This window comes from Bos mutus, chromosome 12 (assembly GCF_027580195.1).
Source record: "Bos mutus isolate GX-2022 chromosome 12, NWIPB_WYAK_1.1, whole genome shotgun sequence".
NCBI classification, from domain to species: Eukaryota; Metazoa; Chordata; class Mammalia; order Artiodactyla; family Bovidae; genus Bos; species Bos mutus.
In genome coordinates this window covers 84,306,208-84,330,071 of record NC_091628.1, presented here as the reverse complement: position 1 = coordinate 84,330,071, position 23,864 = coordinate 84,306,208, and the positions used below count along the sequence as shown (strand labels likewise).

At 42.1% G+C, this 23,864-nt stretch overlaps 1 protein-coding gene across 2 annotated transcripts in view; it reads left to right on the top strand.

Moving 5' to 3' along the window:
- Window positions 1-23,864, top strand: part of CLDN10 (claudin 10) — a 104,505-nt gene that overhangs the window by 77,177 nt on the left and 3,464 nt on the right. Inside the window, exons 1-3 of one of the 2 annotated variants that reach the window (XM_070380819.1) lie at window positions 6,872-7,156; window positions 14,866-15,027; window positions 15,116-15,197. In XM_070380819.1, coding sequence (XP_070236920.1) covers window positions 6,937-7,156; window positions 14,866-15,027; window positions 15,116-15,197 — 464 coding nt within the window. In that variant the 5' untranslated portion in view covers window positions 6,872-6,936. Of the gene's footprint in view, window positions 1-6,871; window positions 7,157-14,865; window positions 15,028-15,115; window positions 15,198-23,864 lie in introns of those variants that run through there. The other variant, XM_070380820.1, reaches the window with a different exon arrangement.

Here is a 23,864-nt window from a genome sequence, read left to right as displayed (position 1 = left end):
CATTTTAAATATAGCAGTATGTACATGACCTTCCCAAAGTCCCTAACTATCCCTTCCCCCTGCAGGGTTAAATAAGTTCATGGTAACCACTGGTTTTGAGCTTTATCATACTTCTAATACACAATGAGAACAAAGAATTGAAAATAAACCTATTCTTAGAGACTTTTCAAACATCATCTTCTCATACCCACCATGTACACACCCATACACATGCACACCCTGTAAATATAGCAAAGGATATACATGACTACGTATGAAATAGAATGCTAATGAGAACCTGCTGTACAGGGCACTCTACTCAGTGCTCTGTGGTGACCTAACTGAGAAGGAAATCTGAAAAAGAGGGGATATATGTGTATGTATAGCTGATCACTTTGCTGGACAGCAGAAACTAACATGACATTGTAAAACAACTATACTCCAATAAAAAGTTTTTTTGTTTTTTTTTTAAAAAGCAATTCCCAGGGCAAGGATTTGGAACCAACTTCATGGGCATTGACCTGAGCAGTCACAAATGACCCTCACTTAGTTTAATGTTCTGCAGTCACCGTAATGAATTTTTTAATAATTTGTGAAAAAATAAATGTAGCAAACTGAGTGTGTGTGTGTGTGTGTGTGTGTGTGCTCAGTCGAGTCCAACTATTTGCGACCCCATGAACTATAGTCCACCAGGTTCCTCTGCCCATGGGATTCCCTAGGCAAGAATATTGGAGTGGGTTGCCATTACCTCTGCCAGGGGATCTTCCCAACCTAGGGATTGAACCCACATCTCTTGGGTCTCCTGTATTGGCAGGTGGATTCTTTACCACTGTGCTACCTGGGAAGCCCAAATATAGCAAAGGAGGGAGAATAATGTCAAGAAGTGAGTAAAAAAGAAAGGGGCAAGGACACCAAGGGAATCCTTTGCCTGTTTTCTCTCCTTGTTGATTTTGTCTGATTGGTCGTGTTCATTACAAGTCATGGGCTCAGAGATTTTTAGAGTTCAAAGTGGTCTTGGAGTCCATACAAAATAACTTCATTTTTCAAATGAGGAAGCTTCAACTCAGAAAAATGAAATGATTTGCCCCAAACACACAGATTTACTTGCTGTTCTACCTGGGTATGGGCTTCCCAGGTAGCTCAGATAAGAAGGAGACCCTGCAGGTGTGATGGGGAAGATTGAACCCAGGTCTGCTGCATTGCAGGCAGGGTTTGGGAAGATCCTCTGGAGAAGGGCTTGGCAACCCACTCCAGTACTCTTGCCTGGAGAATCCCATGCACAGTAGAGCCTGGTGCACTACAGTCCAAGGGGTTGCAAAGTGTTGGACACAACTGAGCAACTAACACATATATACATACAATCTGGGTTGGTTGGTTGAATTAATACTCATAAGATGCTCATTGACCAGCAAGTCCTAGAAGTCCCAGCATCCCAGAGTGAGAGTCTTTCCAGACTGGAGCTGTATTCACCAAGACAGCTATAAGCCACTGGCACCCCAAACTCTCCAGGTGCTCAAGAGGAATCTAGATAGTCTTAATATACCTCAGAAAGTCACTGAGCACAAGTTCATGTGCCCAACGCACAGTGAAGCCAAACAACATGGAAACATCAGAGTTGGGAGCAGACAAAAGTCGACTTCAGGACAATGCAAGGAGACCTGTGGCTCCCGCCCTAAAAAGCCCCAGACTTTCTTAGAGGTTTCAGCAAAGCATTTTTAACAGCCAGGTGAGAGGGGGAGAGTCACAGAGTAAGTGGTCATCTTGTGCACAGTTCTCTGACTGATTGATTGATTATGAGATAGGTAACAGGGTGGCTAATTTTAATCAATCCTTGGGTACCAGTAGGTCTGAGGGCTACATGCCCAAGACTATCGTGGAGTTAATTCCTTCTATTTGGTTGGTGGTTTTTACCATCTGAAAAACTCAGGAAAGATGCATGAAATACCATTATCCAAACACCTTAGAAAGAAACTACTGCAGAGGATGTGGGGGAAGGGTCCTGTTTGGTTACAAGAATTGGAAATTAGTGTTTCAAATGAATGTATGAAAGACAAGCTCTTAAGATATACGGCATTAACTTCTGATGCAGTTAGCCTCAGAGGGTACCAGATGTCAAAATAAACCTCTGTTTCCTTATAATTTCCAAAAAAATATTATATGTATAGACACACATATATGGTCAATGATGCAATGATAAGCATGAGTATTCGTTCCTGTAACTACTCCTCTCACGCAGAAGCTTTCACGCTAAGTAACTAACAAGTATTGTAGAATTAGTATAGAGCATTAAGATAAACTGAGAGTGTTAGGGGAAATGAAGGGAAAAGAATACAGATATGCTATTTTACTATCTTAGTATCGGTGTTAATGTTTTCTTGAAGGTAGTGTAACAATATTTGGCTAATGAATAGTTGTTGTTTTTTTAAGTTAATACCGCATTTATCAGGACTTTAGTCCCTGCCCACCTGGTGAGCAGCATGTCCCCTCATTGGAATCTAAGAAGGAGCTAGTGTATACTGAAACCAGATTTGATGCTTAGAAAATCCTTGAGCTGTTAAAAGGCACACCTGTGTTGTTTGGCAGCTGAGTTGAATCTCAAGTAAAGAATTTCTGCAAATCTCTGGTTCAGTTGGCTAAACTGGTTTCACTCCCACTGAACAAGTGTGGGGTGGGGGAATCCTCTATTTTCCTTAACAACCATAATAATACCAAATAATTAACTTCCGATGTTAAGTCTCAGCAGCTTAGTTCTCAAATGTGGAAAGGCTCAGAATATATTTCAGGCCATTTAATGTCTTTATGTCAAATTTATTATAAATTAGTACTATTCATATCAGAAAAGAAACAATGCTTATTTTTTTTTGGAAAGACCAAGTTAATGTTAATTAAGACGTTATTTTGAATAATTTGGAGAAGTAACTTTCTAACTGTATTCACTTTTGAATTGAAATTAAGAATGGTTTGTTATGAATAGTTACATAAAAAGTTCAGTAAACTGAATCCTAAAAAAATTAGGGAAGCATTTAGCGGTTGAAAGGTACTCTGTAAACGGGTTTTCAGATTAACTGCAAAGGTTATTTGGGACTCTAGAATCTTAAAGTGAAATAGGTAATTTATCCATTACTTCCTTTAAAAAGACTCTCTTCAATCTGTCTTCCTTTTTTGGACATTCTTATGTTAGATGACGTGGTTTCTTCTGACTAAACTGGTTTTGAAAAGCTTAAGATAGATATAAGACATTTCTAAGTAAATACTTGATTCTCTACATAATATTCTTTAGGTGTTAAGGAAAGTTAATATTTTTCATCCTTCGGTCAGGTTCTTGTGGGCTCTAAGAAGTCACTCTCCATAGTTAATACGCAGTACATGCCAGCGGAGAGAAGTCTGGGGCTGTGAAACCTCACAGAACAGACAAAGGATAAAAGTAAAAGAAAATTAGTCAAGTCCACAGGCATAACGACCCTAGTCTGTTTCAGCTGGCAAAGGAACTAATAGAGCTGCCACACGGTTCATAATTTATGGGTTGTTTGTGGTATTTTCAACCCTTTTAAGTTGAAGCTGTGTGTTATGATCTCTATAGTAAAAGAGTATTTCTTTTTTCAAAGTTTTCAACCAAGAAAGGAATATTCTTTTTCTCTATAACATAAATCATCCGGTTTGCTAAATTGACTGTTTATATACATGAATCTCAACTGGTCAGAGCTGTGATGTCCAACCTGACTGTGCATTATGAGTTTTGGAAACATCACTACCAGAGGCACCCCCAGAGATTCTGGATTAAACGGTCTGGTGATGCAGCAGAGTCTTCCTTGGAGGTCCAAGTTAGAATTTAGAATTTGTTTCCTCCGAAAGCTATATTGCAATGATAGGTTTGTGGATATTTTAAGTACAGTTCGCAAAACTACATTATCTGTTAAATAAATCTGTGGGGGCTAGTCTGAAACACCAAATTATTCTTCACAGTTGTTTTTGTAAAACCATGTACCTTTAGTTCCAAATGATGGCATTCATAACCAATTTATTGATAAGTTAGGATCTGCATGAGTCTTTAAGGTCACAATACTAGACTTATTGTGTGTCAAAAGTAAGTCAGGGTCTTGCAAAAAAAGAATCAACAATTTTAGTGAGAAACTACCACAAGGAAATCACAAGCAAACAAAGACACTCAAACAAGGCCAGGAAATAAAGTACAAAACCAACATCTGTGCACATTTTAACTTTTGGAAAGTCCATAGGGAATGTTTTGGATTATGACTTCTTGTGTTGTCTGAACAGTAAATTGGATTAAAAGAAAGCGGATCATTCAGAAAGAAATACAACATAGAAATAATGGTGTAAATATGCTGGAGGGTAAGAAACCAGACAATAAAATCATTTTAAAATGGCAAATCACACAAAAGAATAGAAGACACCTTGTTGTCAATACTCAAAGGTGACTGAGGAGGTTAGGTACGTGCTTCCCAAATTATTTTAAAGCTGGATCCCCAGTAAACCCAACATGACAGCAGGACAAGCTGGGACCAAGAGGAGCATAGTAATGGAATCACGTCTGCATTCCACCAGGTGAACTGTCTTCACCAGTATTCCCATTCACACAAGCCGTGAAACGGTCAAACGCACACACACACACACACACACACACACACACACACTTTCCAAGATACCCTGCAGGGCCCAAAAGTAGGACTTAACTTGTGTTTTCTCAGTGCAAATCATGGCAGTTGCATGGATGTTAAAGAGAGATTTGGACTCAACAGAAACAAAAACTTGCTCAAAGGCTGTCAGTTCAGTCGCTCAGTCGTGTCCGACTCTTTGCAACCCCATGAATCACAGCACGCTAGGCCTCCATCACCAACTCCCGGAGTTCACCCAAACTCACGTCCATCGACCCGGTGATGCCATCCAGCCATCTCATCCTCTGTCATCCCCTTCTCCTCCTGTCCCCAATCCCTCCCAGTATCAGAGTTTTTTCCAATGAGTCAACTCTTCGCATGAGGTGGCCAAAGTATTGGAGTTTCAGCTTTAGCATCGGTCCTTCCAGAGAACACCCAGGACTGATCTCCTTTACCTTGCCATGCGCTAAAACCTGAAGTTCTGAAGGTTAGAACTGAATATTATCTCTAGAAATAAGATGATTGTGTTGAGTGTGGAGTGTGTCCATACAATCTCCAATGATCCTCCCAAATCTGTTTGGATGTTTCTATAATTCAACCCTCTCTCTTCTCCAGAGACAGCAAATCACTTCTAATTTCATTTTATATTCATTTATTATTTTTTTTATGACAAAGGGGAATTGAGAAATTCTTCACAATGAACCAAAGTGTCCCTGCATAAACATTGTGAAACAGGGTTGTTATTGTTCAGTCACTTAGTCGTGTCTGACTCTGTGACCCCATGAACTGCAGCATGCCAGGCTTCCCTGTCCTTCATTATCTCCCTGAGTTTGCTCAAACTCATGTCCATTAAGTCAGTGATGCCATCCAACCATTTCATCCTGTCACCCCCTTCTCTATTTGCCCTCACTCTTTCCCAGCATCAGGGTCTTTTCCAATGAGTCAGCTCTTAGAATCAGGTGGCCCAAGTATTGGAGCTTCAAATTCAGCACCAGTCCTTCCAATGAATATTCAGGGTTGATTTCCTTCAGGAAACAGGGTTAGCAGCTAGCTTTATTATAGGACAGATTTAGAGGTTCATTCCAAGAACTTTGGACTTCCCAGGTGGCTCAGTGGTACAGAATCTGCCTGCCAATGCAGGAGACACAGGTAGAATCCCTATTTCAGGAAGATTCCATGGAGGAGGGAATGCAACCCACTCCAGTATTCCTGCCTGGAAAATCCCATGGACAGAGGAAACTGGCTGGCCTACAATCCATGGGATTGCAAAGAGTCGGACACAAAAGCGCACTCTCGCACCAAGAACTTTAAAGGCACAAATAATAAAGCCAGTCTTTGTTCTCTCATCTTTGCCCAAATGTGTGACCTCTGGAGCCAAAAGTACACCCTGACCTTTAAGTTTACTTTCAGACAGCAATGAAGGAATGAGTTTATCCCTCAGTTAGATGCTAAAGGTGGAGCTGGTAAAAAAAAAAAAAAAAAAACAAGATGCAGAGAAGCTGATACAGACCATTGTAGAAGAGACTCATAAACGGGAGCTGGAAAGAACCCAGAGGAAAATGTCTTGAATGCATGTCCTACGTGTAGTGCATTGGTATCAGCAGTCCAGCGTTGTGACTGGAACAGTCACGATCAGGACCATAAAGGAGATCCCCTTGCAGCCTGGGCTCTGCACAGACCGCTGTCCTGAATTGAGGCCTGTGTCACCCACCTCCTTGCAGTGACCTTCCGCAGGCCGCCGGGCCGAAAGGAACTGCAGAAGTTCAGGGCAAGGCTGACTTCGAGCCCAGAGCTGCAGTGATCGCTCCTTGACAAGCTGAACTGGGTCACCCAAAAGAGCGTGGCACGAAAACCTTTAGAGTTCAGCGGGCCAAGGGCTGCGTTAGCAGGCCGTGTCCTTTCCGGGCACACAAAAGCCTTTTTTTTTTTTTTTTTTCTGCTCTGCTTTTACAAGATACTCTGAACGCCAAGCTATTGCCAATGGGTAGGGCCGGGGAGGGGAAAGAGGGTGGATGCAGCAGGTCGTCCACATTCGGCTGCCAATTTGTTCAATAGGAGAGCCCCTCTCCACGGTGCCTCAGCCCCGAGATGGCGAGCAGGGAGTGGAGCCGCAGGGACGCACAGGGTCGCGCTGGGCCAGCAGGCTGGAGGGGAACCCAGGTAGCAGCTCCGCGCGAGCCGTTTCTGCTCCCCCAGGGCGCGTCCCGGGTCCGCGCGCGCCCCTAGCGCCGGAGCCGCGGGTGGGCGGGGCGACGGGGGCGGAGCCGCGGGGCCGGGCGCGCGGTGGTCGCTGTGCGGCCGCCAAGTGGGGAGTGCGAGAGCGAGCGCCGCGGCAGCGGGCGGCATGGCGAGCACGGCGTCGGAGATCATTGCCTTCATGGTCTCCATCTCCGGCTGGGTGCTGGTGTCCTCCACGCTGCCCACCGACTACTGGAAGGTGTCCACCATCGACGGCACGGTCATCACCACCGCTACCTATTGGGCCAACCTGTGGAAGACGTGCGTCACGGACTCCACGGGCGTCTCCAACTGCAAGGACTTTCCTTCCATGCTGGCGCTGGACGGTCTGCATCCCCTAGCCCCCCAGGCCCCGACCCTCGCTCTCTCCCCTCCTCCGCCCGTGGCTGGGCTCCCGCTGAGCTGAGCCTCAAGATCCCCGGCGGGACCCTCCACCCTCTCCGCCGCCCGCCCAGGACTCCTTCCCAAGCCCGGCCGCTCTTTCCCTCTCGGTCCCTGGAGGAGCCGGGGAAGAGTCCCCGGTGCCCGTGGCCCGCCTTCCCCGGACGTCTGTCCCGAGGGGGCGCCTGTCTGAGCCCGGATCCCCGAGGCGGGAGAAAGGGGACGCGCAGAACCGACCTGGGTGGTGGGTTCCTCTGAGGCGACTGGGATGGAGGGAAGCAGGTCTGCTGTCCTAGGAGTTGAGGACTGAGTTATGGGACCCCCCACTCTCTTGAGAACTGTTGGGGCAGAGAGTCACGGAGAGGGGGCTTGCCCTCTCCAGCCAGCACTCCCCAGAAGGGCTGGATTCTGATTTAAACGGACTCGTCAAAGCGAAATTTGCTTGTTCTGAACTCCTTGTAGCCATTTCATTCGTGGTTTTAAAAGTGGGCTGGGGGAAAGGAAATATTGCAGGGGCACCCCTCCTCCAAACACACACACACACAAAAAACCACTGCTGCTGCTAAGTCGCTTCAGTCGTGTCCAACTGTGCGACCCCATAGATGGCAGTCCACCAGGCTCCCCCTTCCCTGGGATTCTCCAGGCAAGAACACTGGAGTGGGTTGCCATTTCTTTCTCCAATAAACCGCTAGGTATCTACAAATGAATCTGCTGGGCTTTAACTCTTGCTGTAAGTTTTAGGGAAATAAATAGTTCTTGCTTGTGCTGCAGAGAGTAGCTGAATCCTGGCCACCCAGAATCTTGTGCGGGGAAACTGACAAGTTCTGTGTGGCTCTCCTAAGTCCACATCTGCTGCCGGTTGTTCATGAGACTGTTTTCTAGGTTGTTCTTGTTAGCTGGGCTGTATAAGGTATTGTATTAGAGCAACAGGTGTTCACAAAGAAAACTGGCTATTTTTAGTTTCAAGAGGAATGGTACCTGTCCACACAGTGACACTGATTGCTCAAGTTCTAGGCTCCTTTCTCCCAGGATTTCACAGCACTTCGTTCCTGGCAGAAACTTTAAGACAGTCATTTACATGAGTTCTCGATTTGAGGTGTTTTCTTTTTCTTTTATTACAGCACAGCAAGTTTTTGTTTGTGTAGCTGAGTAAATAACAGACAAAATTTAATTCCCCTGAGATGGTGCTTGCCACGAAAAGCAAACTCTTGCTCAATGGAGGTATTTGGTGGAAACCCCGCGGAAAGGAATAGGTATCTGGTTTTAGATGGGTGACACCTGGGTCTGCCATCCTGGTGTGTAAAATAAGTAGCTGGGATGCCATTGATGGTCTGGAATGACTGTTGAATTTCCTGTGCCCTGCAGAGCACACATCCAGATAGATGTTTGAACAGGCAGGCTCCTTTCTGTGGTTTCCATTTAGGAATATGGATTGACAGTTGTTCTAAACACGTTCGTTCTTCTCTTTTAACTCTCTTGTCACTGAGAGGCTGCCAGGCAGGTGCACTTCCTTCTATGGGACAGTTGGGGGACAGAGGCCGCAATCGAGAAATAAATACTTCATGAAAATGATTGGGTGTAGAATAGTGAAGTCCTCACCCCATGTGTCTGAGGTGAGAATAGACATCATGGTCAAGATCTGGGGGCATGGGAACTTCGCTGGTGGTCCGTGAGCTAAGACTCTGAGCTCCCGATGCAGGGTGCCCAGGTTTGATCTCTGGTCAGGGAACTAGAACCCCCCTGTTGCAACTAAGACCTAGGGCAGCCAAATAAGGGATTCCCACGTGACTCAGTGGTAAAGAATCTGCTTGCCAATGCAGGACAAGCAAGAGACATGGGTTCAATCCATGGGTCGGGAAGATCCCCTGGAGGAGGAAATGGCAACCCACTCCAGTATTCTTGCTGGTAAAAATCCCTCGTACAGAGGAGCTTGGCAGGCTACAGTCCCTGAGGTCGCAAAGAGTCGGACACGACTGAGCCACTGAACACACATACAGGCACATATACAAATAAATAAATAAATATTTTTTTAGAAAGATTTGGGGGCCAGAGGAGTAGTGAGGAGGAAGAAGAGCATAGCTTTCAGCCATCCAGCTCTAAAGAAGAGGCGTGACATTTGTATACAACTCAGCTCACAAAATGGCCTTCCACATGTGCTCTTGTGTCTAGAAAATGACTTTACAAAACATAAATGACTTCACTGCTTGTTCTGCCTTGTTTTCAAGTTAATAACATAGCTTTCCAAGTCGGTACCTATGGAAATAACTCTTTTAACGACTGCATGAGTACTGTTAAATAAACTGGTTTATTCACTGACTTAGCCACTGTTGGACGTTGGGTAAAGCCTTCCTAGGTTTTCACTGTCTTTAGTGCTTTATTGAAAACCTTTCTGTTTGCTTCTTTGTGCATATGTATGTTTCTGTAGCGTGAATACTGAGAAACAGTATTGTCAGAGCAGTCGAATATTCATTTTATTAGTCAGTTTATACTGCCACATTAATTCCACCTAGCATATGAGAATACCTGTTTCTCTCCACATTCTCACCACTAAGTTTCTCATCCAGTTTAATGGGCAGCAACCTATCATGTTATGCTTTTAGTTGGTATTTCCCTGATAACCGTGATTTTGACCATCTTATCATGTACTTAAAGAACACTTTTTTTCTTTTTATGAGTTGCTTGTCTGTATCTTATGCCCGTGGTTCAGTTGTTTCCTCTTGGTTTAAATGATTAGTTTTTGGGTTTTTTTTTTTAGATTCTAGATATCAGTCTTTGATTTGTTAGATATGTTTCAGTCTCAGCCCATTGCTTGTCTTTTAAATGTGGGTGTCTTTTCTCATACAAAACATTGAAATATATCCTATAATCCCGTGTATCCATCTCATGGTGCTGGCTCAGCTTCTTGTGGCCTAAGAGGGCATCGCCTATCCCAAAGTGATCATTTACTTTTCATTATCTCCCAGAATAATATTTGAAGGGGGGAGTTCAACCACACAGCTACATTTTTCCCTGTAGAGATGTCAGTTCCCACCACTTACAAGTGGAACTTCCTGGAGCAAGCCCCTTTGCTTGTTGACGCTCTGCAGTGTACTTTCGGGGTAGCTACATGTGCTGGATGCTGGCCCTCAGTCAGGTCCTGCCCACAGCATGGTGTACTTGGACATCTTGATACTGCATTTGAAGTGGAGGGAGAAAGCTGCATTAGCAGGGGGTGTGGTGGCCCCAGCCCTGAGTAAGCCAATCCTCCCCTTAACCTAAACAGAAAAATCCAAGAGACAGAGAAGGCTTAGAGTTCTCCCCTGTCTCATCTTAGGTGGAAGAACGTGTCTCTTGGACACAGAGGATGGGGTCATTATTCTGAATTTCCTGTATGAGGTCAAAGCTCTGATTCCTCATTGTCAAGAGGTATTATTGTTATCCCAGTTTTCCCTATAAGGAAAAAGCTAAATGTACAGATTGAATGTAATGCCATGTTAAGATTCCAACTCTAATGTCTGCCGAGAATCAATCTTAGTGTTAGAGACAGGAAGCTTTGATGTGTTTCTTACCACTCACTAGACACTTAGTTCATATTATTCCCCCTGTGAAGTAAGTGCTGTTCTCCCTGGGTTTTACAGATGCAAAAACAGTCTTGGAGAGATTAGGGAATGTAGTCAAGGATACACAGCAGGTAAAGAGAGGAACCGGAGCTGAAATTCAGAGTTCGTATTTGCCCCTCATACCATCCTTCTCGCAAAGGATCTGCTAAAAGCACACGAAGCTACTAGCAGAAGAAAAGCAGGTTCTTTTTTTTTTCCTTTTCTTCCTGCAATCAACAACTAGCAAGAGTGCTGCTAGGAGATTGTCTCCACCAAGTGGGTATTTTTATTTCTGCTAGTTGGAAATGGAAAATAAGGTGCGGGTGGAAAACATTTAACTTTTAAGGGACACCTTGAAGGTTTCCTCCAATGGAATTCATTAAAGTCATGGTATTTTACTAATTGAAAAGCTCACGGTTGAACGAGCTGGTGATTTCTGTTTATTGCTAACCCATATTCCTTTCAAAGCACCACTTGAACTACAGCTGGGAAGCATTTTAAGCTAGGCTTTAGGTTTTTTTTTTTTCAGTTTATGCCATCTATTTTTGTTAGTGGGAATGTTTGTCATTTTTTCCAAGGAAGTTAACTATAAATTATACTTCAGAGAACTTCTGAGCAAATATGTTCATGCCTCAGCACTTTAATGTGTTAATTAGCTATTAACGGTGTCAGTAAATTAGACCTGTCAAAAATAATAGCCTCCTTGACTAGGTTTTTACCACCACTTCACTTGAGGGTGTTACTTATAAATTTTGACCTCCAGAACTGTTAAAAGGCAAGGTTGTAGAAGTCTGCTTTGCAAAAGATAAACTCTGAAAGAGTTTGTGGGAAGTCACCCAAGGCTTGAGTCTGTGGGTGTTTTAAGAACCGGTAGCCGCTAATTTACAGACCTCAAGCCTACCAACAATTGGCTTCCATTTGAGGCTGGCAGTGGAGTTTATCCCAGGAACTCCAGACCCTGCAGTGCCTTCTTTTGTGCGTGTGCTGTGTCTGCTTAATCACTCAGTCATGTCCGACTCTGCGACCTCATGGCTCTACTGTCCATGGGATTTTTCAAGCAAGAATACTGGAGTGAATTACCACGCCCATCTCCAGGGGATCTTCCCCACCCAGGGATCGAACCCCCATCTCCAACATTGTGGGTGGATTCTTTACCGTCTGAGCCACCAGGGAAACCCTTTATGCATGTAATGAGTTAGCAACTTATTGCTACTGTTCTCATGGTAGGCAGAGTTACCTTCCCCTCCACATCAGCATTCTGGTTGGTTCTGATGAAGGACTGACATCATCAGAACCTGCTCTCTCTCTGTCTCTCCTCTTGTGCCAAGAGGGCAGAGCCAGTCCTTCTGCAGGTATCAGAGCTGAGACAGGAGAACCGAGTGAGAAACTCAGAAAAAAAATAGTATAAGTAATGGTTAAAGTTTAAAGCCTACTGTTATTTTCCCCAGTCATATTAAGGGTTGAATGCACCAGCCTGGGATTCTGACCACTGTGTACCATCTGGGAAAATGCATTCCACATTCTGAGTGATCAGATTGTAGACTTAACCATTTGCATGGCTTGTGTGTTTTCTGTACATAAAGTCTGAGATTACTAAGGTAAATGCAAATTATGGTGGATGATAAGGTTTTCTAGAATAGTTTTTTTTTTTTTTTTAAATAACATTATAATAGAGGTTATGGGCTTCCCAGGTGGCACTAGTGGTAAAGAATCAGCCTGGCAGTACAGGAGATGCAAGAGACATGGGTTCAGTCCCTGGGTCGGGAAGATCCTCTGGAGAAGGGAATGGCAACGCATTCCAGTATCCTTGCCTGGAGAATCCCATGGACAGAGGAGCCTGATGGGCTGCAGTCCATGGGGTCACAAAGAGCTGGACACGACAGAGCGACTATTAGTACTACTAAGTCACACATGCACTTTCTAGTCTGTTTAGGATTGCAGTAAGAATCAGCTAAAACATCTCAAAACCATAGGTTGAAACAAATGTCAAAAAATTATTGAAAACACATTGTCCCAGTAGCTCTGGTGGTAAGTGATGAGCCAGTTGCAGTTTCTCTGGAGGACTCTCTTTAACCTTGCAAGGGGGAGGGAGGTGGTAGGGGGTTCAGGATGGGGAACACATGTACAGCCGTGGCGGATTCATGTCAATGTATGGCAAAACCACTACAATATTGTAAACTAATTAGCCTCCAATTAAAATAAATTTATATCTGAAAAAAAAAACTTGCAAGGAACTAAGGGCTTCCTCCCCCTGTGCTTCTCCTGCTCCCTGGGTTCTGGCTGGGGGTCTTGAGGATTGCAGTTTAAAATGGAGCTGAGTTAGCATTCCGCAGCAAACACACAGATCACCCTTGCAGCACTACTGTTGCTACCAAAATAAGCCTCCCTTATTCTGTTTTGCTAAAAATAAGTTTCTTTTACTGTTTTTTTTTTTTTTTTGACAGCCTGACCATCAGTAAAATTGTTTTCTGTCTGGAAACAGTTCATACTATAAAATGAAAGATAGTTGTCCTTGCTTTCTGCATTTGTGGTGGTGTTCAATTGCTAAGTCAGGTCTGACTATTTGCAACCCCATGGCTTGCAGCGTGCCAGGCTCCTCTGTCCTCCACTGTCTCCCAGTATTTGCTGAAACTCATGTCCATTGAGTTGGTGATGCCTTCTAACCATCTCATCCTCTGTCGTCTCCTTCTTCTTTTCCTGCCTTTAATCTTTCCCAGCATCAGAATCTTTTCCAACGAGTCAGCTCTTCGCATCAGGTGGCCAAAGCTTCAGTTTCAGCAACAGTCCTTCCAGTGAATATTCAGGACTGATTTTAGGATTGACTGTGGTTTGCATTTGTAGAGGCCTAAATTTGTTCAATTAATTAGAACATCTTCTGGGTACTCTTCAAAATGGATCCTGGGGTTAGGAATAAAACTTAAAATTTTATTTTTTGACCAAGAAACATGGCCTGGAGGCCACCTTGCAGCATTATTCCTTGAATATATGATTGTTGTAGCCTTAGAATTATTACTTATGTGATTATCATAGCCTTTGCCTGAACACAGTAGGAAATGACTTGGTTTATCTTGGCACTTATGAGTTTTTTCAAATTAAAAAGTTCAATTCCAAATGTAAACCTGATAGATATTATGTTCATTTGTTCAACAAATATTTACTTACATTGGTGTGTCATCACTATTTCAGAATATACCACTGTTTCAGGCTGAAATGTACATAATGACATTTTTAAAATGTATTCATGTATATCCTATTAATTTAAAATTTGTTAATGTCTGGACAAAAGCCAGTCTGAAGTTTACCATCATCCTGGCTAATAAGAAAATGAGTGGTGCAGGAGGAATGTTCAAAGAAACCAACAGAGCAAGCTTTTAGGATACTTGGAAAGTATCCATTTGTATGCAGTTAATTTCATAATTATAAAATATTCTTCTAGGAACTAACCAATGCTTATTTAAACCCAGTGTTATTGTATGTGCCCTGAAAATGTTTTAAAAGGTCATAAAAATACATCTTGATTTAGATTCCTCATGGTTCATGATGATATTTCAGTTGGTCTCATTTATAATCTTTCACCAATATTAGAAGATGTGACTCTTTGGGAGCTCTGCTCATTTATAACGTTTTCAATGTCAAAATAACTAAAACATCTGTTTTAAAGGTCTGATGTGCAAAGGAATAAGAGGGTTGAGAGAGTGGCGGATGAGGTGTCTCAGGGTGAAAGGCACTGTCATGTGGATTTTGTAGTCAGATCTGGATGGAATTCATTCCAGCCTCTTACTCACTCATCCCTGGCATATCATGTAGCTTTTGTGTGTGTCAGTTTCCTCATCTGTGACTGTGGGAAAGCTCAGAGATGTAGCCTGAGGATCCTGCATGTGCCAGACTGAAAAGTGTGCCATAGGGATTAACTTTCTTTCCATTCTTGCTTGTTTTAACATGTGTTTTAACCATTTTTCAGTCTTTTTTTTTTTTTTCAGAAAACAGAAAGTCATTCAGGAGGACAGTGTAAAATGTGCTTCTCCCTGGACAGCCACATGTTTTATGCTAATGTAAATGCCCTACTCTAATTGCAGGTTACATCCAGGCGTGTAGAGGACTTATGATTGCCGCTGTCAGCCTGGGCTTTTTCGGTTCCATATTCGCCCTGATTGGCATGAAATGTACCAAAGTCGGAGGCTCAGATAAAGCCAAAGCTAAAATTGCGTGTTTGGCTGGGATTGTATTCATACTGTCAGGTAAATAGTAACTTTCTTCCAAACAAGGTGCTTCGGGATGTTAATGAAACACCAGGAGTCACAGTGCTTTCCTTCTGATGCTCTTTAGGGCTGTGCTCAATGACCGGGTGTTCCCTGTATGCAAACAAAATCACAACAGAATTCTTTGATCCCCTCTTCGTGGAGCAAAAGTAAGTACTCTTCTTAAGTCTGTATGCTTGTGGCTTACAGGAAATGGATTTAAAATCATCTTCTAAATTAAGGTACCTAAATTTCCTCTATGGCTTATGAAAGTGGGACATACCGATAGAGGCTATTTGATGACTTCCTTTAAGAGCAAACAGTGTATGTGCTACATTGGCAAAAGATGCACTGAATCACTGCGTTAGTGTTACAAATGTCTTGTAACATACTTGTCTGTAAATAGCTCAAGGCTTAGGATTTAGAACGCTAAAGCTCATCTACTATCCATTGTAAAACTGAAGTCAAATAGGGGAAAAGTGAAAGAGAGGTGTAAGACGGGGAGGAAAGAAGGAGAAAGTGTGATAACCAAAAATTAAGAGTTTGCCTTGATTGCTGTCCATCCACAATGATACTTGCCAGATTTTAGGCTGTGGGCCAGTTTCCATCGCAGACATTGAGATGAAAACGAGACTGTGGTTCTGAAGATTAGAAATGATTAAATGATAGTGAATAAAGTACTATTTTTCATTTTTAATCAGCCTTTTCCATTTGTTCTGTTGACTATGGCCTTAACAAGTTTTACCTAATAAACCTTTGTAAAGAAACTGTACATGATGCAGGGTCTTTAAAAAAATGCTCGACACCCAGATGTGACCAGTTTCAGCTGCGGGTGAATGCTTTGGCACTTACAGACCAGTTCTCTTGTTGCTGTTGGTTTTTAATTGTGGGCTGTTGCTTTTTATAGTTTCCCTAGGCTTATTTCTTTGCTTTGGAAAAAACCCAAGGAATACCAAATTAGAAATCATAATACATCAAACAGTTTGTCTTCCGTGAGAATATTCCCATAGATTCCTGTAGAAAACTGCTCGTGTGTGCATGTGTACTGCTATCAATCAGGCTGGGGATTTTCTTTCAGTCTTCAGATAAAAGACTATAGAATTTTAAAAGAGTAATTACTAAAATGTCTGATCAGGATCCATTACTTTTTTCTGGTGGATTTAGGAATCTTTAGGAAATGATTTTTCTAGTAGTGTCTCTTGCGTAGTTCGTGCATAAATAGTAAATGCTTATATAACGAAATATAATGAAAATAATAGGTAACACATGTTATGCCCCTACCATTGACCAAGCAGAGCATTGCAGACATTATTTTATTTTTATTTTACTCTTACAAGAGCCTCTAGTAGAAGAGAAGGAGACAAAAATTAGGAAAACCAATTAGCTGAAAATTGGCTATCAACACAAAGTAAACTGATTCCGTAGGTCTTAAAGTATTTAATTTCTGAAGTGAGATTTTGATTTTGGCATATTCTAGGGGAGAGGACTTCCCAAGCTAGCATTTCCTGGAATTTAGTAATCGGTGCCTCTGATGTAGTTTGTGCATGAACTTGGAGAGGAATATGTTGGAGAATTGCTGCCAAAGGCAGGGCCAGCCCTAGGGGGACTGGGGTGAGGGCACCCCTCCAGGGGTGTTCTGATTATTTCCTTGGTGTCTTCATTGATGTTCATGAGAGTAAGTTCCTTGAGATCAGAAAACACTTATATATCATCTCTTATTTGCCTAGCACGGTGCCTGGTTAAGTGAAATTCTGATCTGCAGAGCTAGTCCTCTCGGGATTAGTAGAAAGGCCTTCTGTTATCTCAGCAGACTGAGGAAGCCTCTGCGGAGATGGAGACAGAAGGCCGGCTCATCCTCCTCTCCCATCTGTATCATGCATTCATCTTCCTAGAGCAGCATGTCTCCCTGCAGCCCTAGATGGCACAGCTGGGCACAGGGATGTGTGTGTTTAGCAGTGAGGAGCAGGTGTTTGCCACATGCTCTAGTTTACATTTCTGGTGACTTAATTCATGGCCTAATATATGGACTATCTTGGAAAATGTCTTGTGCACTTGAGAAGAATGTTTATGCTGTTTTTGGTTGGTGTTCTCTATATATGTCTGTTAGATCTCATTAGTTTATTGTGTTAAGTCCTCTGTTTCCCTATCTTCTGGCTGGTTGGTCTGTTCATTACTGTGAGTGAGATATTGAAATCTCCAACTATTATAATAGAACTGTTTATTCTTTTTTTCCATTCTGCCAGTTTTTGCTTCATAGATACTCTGTCATTATGTGCATAAATGTTTATGGTTGTTATATCTCTTGCTGTATTAAATCTTTCATTAATATAAAAAAATAAATTTCTGGTGAGCAAATACCTGCCCTAAGATGCATTGAAAAACAGTTCGGGCCGCAGAACCTGATTTTGTTGCTGTTGTTTTTCTTAAGGATTCTTTACCATGTAAACTGAATCTTTGTGGATTTCCAAGACTCACCTTGGTTGCTTACGTTAGACACACAAGGCTAAGCTCATCCACAGAGTTCCCACCACATTCCTACTATGTGCAGGAAACTCAGGAGGTGCTTTATTGATGAGGGAACAAAACGAGTGGCTTCTGATGTATCATTGGGATGAAGATTGTGGCAGTTGCACCGCAAACAGCATCAGGCTTTGTATTCAGTGGCTGATTATTTCCAAAACCCTTTCTTTCCCACAACTTTTCTGGGAAGATTTTTCTTCCTGCCTATAATCATTTGATTGCAATTGCAATCTTTAAAGAGTTTCACCTGGCTCTGGTTGTGTTCTGCCATTTCCCCATTTTTTCCCCCCTTTTGTTTTGCTTCCTTGCTTTTATTCAAGTTGTGATTATGTTTTATGGCTCTAGGATGGACTCCTGCAAAGCCTTGAAAACTGTTTCTCAATGCTTCCCTTTGGGCTGTTTCAAACCAACTTCCTCCTTTTTATTAAAGCAAAATCTACCAAATTAAAACAAAATCTATCGTCCTGAAAGCTCATGGTCATAAGCACCCCTTAGCATGAGTCACCCTATCATTTTGTTGAAATATACATTATTCTCACCATCCGTTGTCCAAACCAATATCTTTCTGAGTGTCTTGCTTTGTTTTTTTCTTAAATAGACGGTTCCAAAGAATTGATTGGCATAAAGAAACTTCTTTTCAAATCATGCATAGTTAAGAGTATTAAACCAATTTCCTTAATTGAGAAAACAGAACATCTGATCTTAGATTTATTCTCTTTCAGTCAGTGAGATTTATCATTAACATTTTGGCTCAGATATTCATGGTTTGGGTCTTATCATACTCAAGCCTTTTTAATTTCAGAGTTTTTGAAACCACGGAGTTATTTACCTTTAGCATGCTTCATTCCTGGAATACAGTTAGTTTCTACTTTAGTATCTAAGTTTTACTAAGGTAAAATCTTTTCACTGTTGTGGTTATTTAGTAGTTTAGAAATAACAGCTGTCTGCTTCCTGGTAAATTCTCTCATTCCTGTTATCTATCAAGGTAAATGCACAGCAGACAATTCAAGAAGTATGTTTCTAGATTAGACACATTTTCCCAGGTGAACTTGAAAGGACAGTCGATCTCACTAGGTGGCCTTGCCAAGATATTTAACTTCTCTACTCTGTCCTTATTATAATTTAATGAATTATAGATGTTTGTTTACTTAAGCTTGTTCCAATCATAAGGTTATTTGGAGAATGAATTAATGCTGGTAAGAGGTTCATAGAGTGTCAGGTAAGGGATTCCATAGCAGTGCCAAGTGTTAAGAACAAACCAGAATTTGACTGTTAAATATTAAGAAGGATTCACTTTGTTCTGTGGTAGGACTGACCACTTGAGATCATCAGAATTGCTCTGATGCCTTTTTCATGCTGGCAGAACTTAATATACTTAGAAATCAAACGTTTGGCAACTGTGTTTTGTTTTCACTGACCAGTATACGAAGCCACAATTTCTTCCTGTTTGCTATGCTTCCTGGTGACTCAGCTTTTACCACCACCACCCCTTTCCCTCTCCTTTTCACATCCCGGCCCACCTCTGTGTATCCTGCAGGAATTGCATTCTGGGTGAGGTGCCCACCAGGGTGCTCCCTTTGCTCCTGGTGCTTCTGTTACAATCCCACTGGGCAGTGGCACTTGCCTGTTGGTCTATCTTCCAAACGAGACCAGGAGTATCTTGAAGCGAAGACCACATCTTGCTGATTTGGGCATCTCTTGTAACTGGTCCACACTCTATGATGTTTACAGCAAGGATGATTAGTAAGCAGTGGTGTATAGCTGTCTGTCTGTCTGCATCTCTCTTAGGGTGGAAAGACTGAGCATGCTTGGGGAGATTTGGTTAAAGGAATGGGGGAGGGGAGACCTCAAGAATGAGGACCCTGGATCCAGGCTGCCTGGGAGAGAACCCCAGCTCTGCCATCTTTTAGTGGTGTAGCCTTGAAGAAATTACTTGTCCCTTCTTGTGTCCTGTGTTCCTCATCTGTAAAATGGGAAGAATGAGAACTACGAGTTTATCATGAGGATTAAATGAGATGGTACATTTCAGCTGTTTAGACTGGTGCCTAGAGTAGGAACTCAGTGAACGCTACTCTTTTAAATGGGACTGACCCTTAAGCAGAGGCTATTACGTAGCAGTTCATTTATTTTACATTTCCTAAATTTGAGAATTCTCCACAAAGTTTCCATATGCAAGTAGATGCTTATTTAAATTATCCCTTTCTACTCTAGCCATGGTTTGGGAGGTGCCTGCCACTATTTCGTGGCTCTTTGGGAAGCCCTGGGTAGGAAATCTTGTGGTGTCTTGCAGATCACTGAGTAAGCTGTTAACTAACATGAATTGCATAAGGGAGAGGAGAATGCAGCAGCCTTGGGAGATACATGGATTGGTGGGCACTAAACAGCCCGCTTCCGGTACCTGGGACCCCAAAAGAATGCGGGGTATTTGGGGGAAAGGTGTGCTTGTAGATAATGCCTGTAGAATGCTTGTTCACATAAAATCCATCCATGCGGTGATACAGAGCTTGGATTATATAAGTGTTAGTTGCTCAGTCATGTCCAACTCTTTGCGACCCCATGAACTGGGGCTTGCCAGGCTTTTCTGTCCATGGAATTCTCCAGGCAAGAGTAGTGGAGTGGATTGCCATTTCCTCCTCCAAGGATTATATAAGCCTTTGAGTTAAGTTTCTTTTTGATGGTAATGTTTAAAAGATCAGTATACCAATTAAGTTCAATTTTTAAAAGTTAGCATTGATAATATATGGATGTACTTCCTAAACTTGGAACTTTTAAAACATATTTAGTTGTTCTAAGGTAACAGCAATGTTTTGGCTACTACCACCCTTGATTAACATAAGGAGTAGGGCAGTATGTTTGGAAAAAAGTCCATCCTTGAGGTCAAAAGACTTGGCTTCTAGCTCTGCAACCTCTAGCAAGCTCACTTTTCTCTGGGGATCTTAAAAGGATGAGGTTTTTCTTTTGTTAAACAGTTTTTGTTTTGTTTACGGCGGCAGTTTCTTTTTTCAAGTCCAGCAAGCCCTGATTTTAATTACTACCCTCACCTCTTTTTGTGCTGGGTGAAAAGGCCGCCGGAGGGAATTCTGGAAAAAAATTCCATACCCTAGAGCCACTGAGAAGGCAATGAGCCGGGGAGAGAGGGAAAACTCACATCTTACTGAAATGACAAGCCCAAAACATTGCACTGATTGTATCTTTTCATATTGATCCCATCTTTTCCTTTGCTAAGGTGAAAAGGGAGAAAGAGTGATGGCTAAGAGCTCAAGATTGGCTTATGGTATCCTTTGCTATGCAAAAGCTTTTAATTAAGCCCCATTTGTTTATTTTTGTTTTTATTTTATTACTCTGGGGGGTGGGTCAAAAAGGTTGAGATTAACTGATTCACACAACTTTATAAAGCAACTAGGTGAGTTAGTAGCTCAGTCTCTGTGACCTCGTGGACTGTAGCTCAGCAGGCTCTTAAAGCAACTATACTCCAATAAACATTAATTTAAAAAAAAAAAAAGAGCTCGAGGATTGGAATCAGTTATGGGTTTTAAATCCTGGTTCTACTATTTACCTAGCTGAGGTATGGGGAGGCAAATAATTTAAACTCACTCAGGTTCAGTTTTCTCTGATGGTAGGAAGAACTGTCTCTTAGAATTGAAGATCAAATATGATAATACATGCCAAAATACTTAACACAAAAACAAAATCCTGGTACAGTGATCTGACGGTAGCTGCTGTTATGGTGGACTCTTACTTGGACCACAACTATACAGATTTGGGAGAACATGTAATGTTTACTTTGCAAACACATGTTCTTCTGCTTCTGTTGTTAGGCTTCATTGTCCTTTAATTATTTAATGTCTGACCATCGCCTCTAGACTGTAAGGTCCTTGAGAACAGCGCTGTGTTCTCTCATTCACCCCGAAACACATGATTTGAACAATATCTAGCTTGTACTTCTCTGATGGTGTCATCTACCATCAGAGGTAGGTGACAGGGTAGGTGGGATACATGCGCTCCCTGTAGATGGCAGATCAAACGATGACAGGGCTTTGGGTGCAAGAAAGACAGAGATAAGAGGTGTTCCTCAATCTGTTCCATAAGGATTACTGTGCATGTTACTAGGCTAAAATAGGAGGTGAGTATGAAATGCATCAGAATTTAGACCACTGAGTGTGGTTCTAGCCCAGGCTCTCTCGTTAGGAAATGAACAGTAGCCTGGAGTCGTAGCACAGCCAGGTGAATAAGAGTTAACTTCATCTAGTAATTCAAGGTATATTTTAATGCCTTAGATCATTGTGGTTCTTTTTTGGGAAAATTCTGGTCATTAATCTGTGCTTTACTTTCTCTCTATAGAAAGAAAAATGTTCCCTATTGCTTGTTTACTAGATTCACAATTATATACATGAATTCAGGTCATAAGGCTGCTTTTATGAGTCCTTTCCATTGAACAGAATATGTGAGAGATAATCGAAGAACAAGGTTCTGATCTGTAAAACAAAGATCAGTCCTCAGCCTGTCCATCCTGCATTTGTCTGGTGCTAAGCAGACTGGTAGCCTTTCTGAATAATGAAGAAGTTTTGGCGATTGTAACAGCTCAATAAAGAGTGGGAAAGCTGGTCTAGGGCCAGGAAGATGTTGTTAACAGAAGACAGACCTGCAGTAGATCATCTGAAATTTGGATAATCTCCTGAGGCCCTGAAGTCAGCTTTTCAGTGTTACCAAAAGTGAAGAAAGATTTCCAGGCAGAGATGGAGCTTCCCAATGAATGTCAGAGGAGGCATGGCCTGGAACAAACCTGAATGGATGTTACGTGGCTCACCCTCAATCCTGTCTTTTAATAACACTTCTGTTTTTGCCAGATCATGCACACTGATGGGTGTGAATTCAAGCCACTGTTGAATAAGTCTGCTGTACATGTCTTTCAACAGAAGGAAGAAGAAAAAGTCTCTAAGAGAGAGAACCACGTCACAGAATCCCTTGCATCCAATTGTTAGAAGCTATTGGTATAGATGTGGAGTCTCTTTAAGACTTTAGCTTTAAAATGGTTCTATTTATTAAATATTTGACTCTGACAGAATTCATAAAAAGCTCAAAAGGAAATGGTACTGTCCTTGGAATAGAGTCCATATTTAGTGACTTCAAGAAAATCTAAAAATATGTTTAAAAACAGGACTAAATGAACCAGTTCCATGGCCACGGATTGAACCTGTACCCCCTGCAATGGAAGGTCAGAATCCTAACCACTGGACCTCCAGGGAATTCCCAAACCAGTTTTTAATATAAGCCACACTGGTGACTCTTAAATCCCTTCAGAAAGTTTCAGTTTGCTTAAATGAATATAAAGTCATAGTTCCCAACATCTGAGCTGTGTGGGTAGTTATCTTCTGATTTCTCCCCAGTTGTATGCTCTTTTTAAATGAATTCACAGTGGTGAGCTGATTTGAGTTCTACCAACCTATGCCCTAATGGACCACTATCAATTATTAGAGACTTATTTTTAACCATGATCCTGGCACTGGCATCCTGTTTTAGAAAGCTAAATGTTTTAAGAAAAATCTCAGACTGTTTTTTCCAGGAGTATTTACACTGAAAGTTAATATACTAATGCATAGTTTCAGGAGAGAAGACAGCCTAAGCTCTAAGGAGAAAAATAAAGAAAAATAGAAAGTATTGTTAAATTGTAATCCTATAATAATGTCCTCCATGTCGAAATGTTCAGTGTGCTCATCCTTTAGTTGTCTTTGCAGTAATAGCATGACAGTGGATGGACTGGATGCCAGCTTACTGTAGAAACTGCAGGTATTTTAAAGAGGTCCATTGACCGGTACCTACGACTTGGCAGGCCCTCTACTCGTTTTATTTGTATAATGTCATCCAAACATTGTACAAGAAGGGCCTATTGTGGGAATCCAGGATATCCTTTGTAGATGTATAACGTGACATTTAATGAAGGTATCTTTTATAAAACTACAGGTTAACACTCTTGATTTGGCCAGTTCTTTTCACCTGTACACTTCACTGTCCAGTCCTCTTTCAAGCTGGTTTCTGTGCACACTGAAGGCTTTTTCCCCACTTACACTGACCTTCTGTTTCTGCCACTGCCTCGGATTGGAACAGTTCGAGAAGTTTCTCGGTTCCCAGAGCCTAATCAGTGCTTTAGTGCAGGATGAGGTGCTTATAGCTCTTCCTTTAGCTCTCACCTTGATTCCCCAGGTAAAGCAATGCGAGAGTGAAAAAGAAGGGATCACGAGGCAGTGTGTATCATGTAACAATGGCAACCCACTCTAGTACTCTTGCCTGGAGAATCCCATGGACAGAGGAGCCTGGCT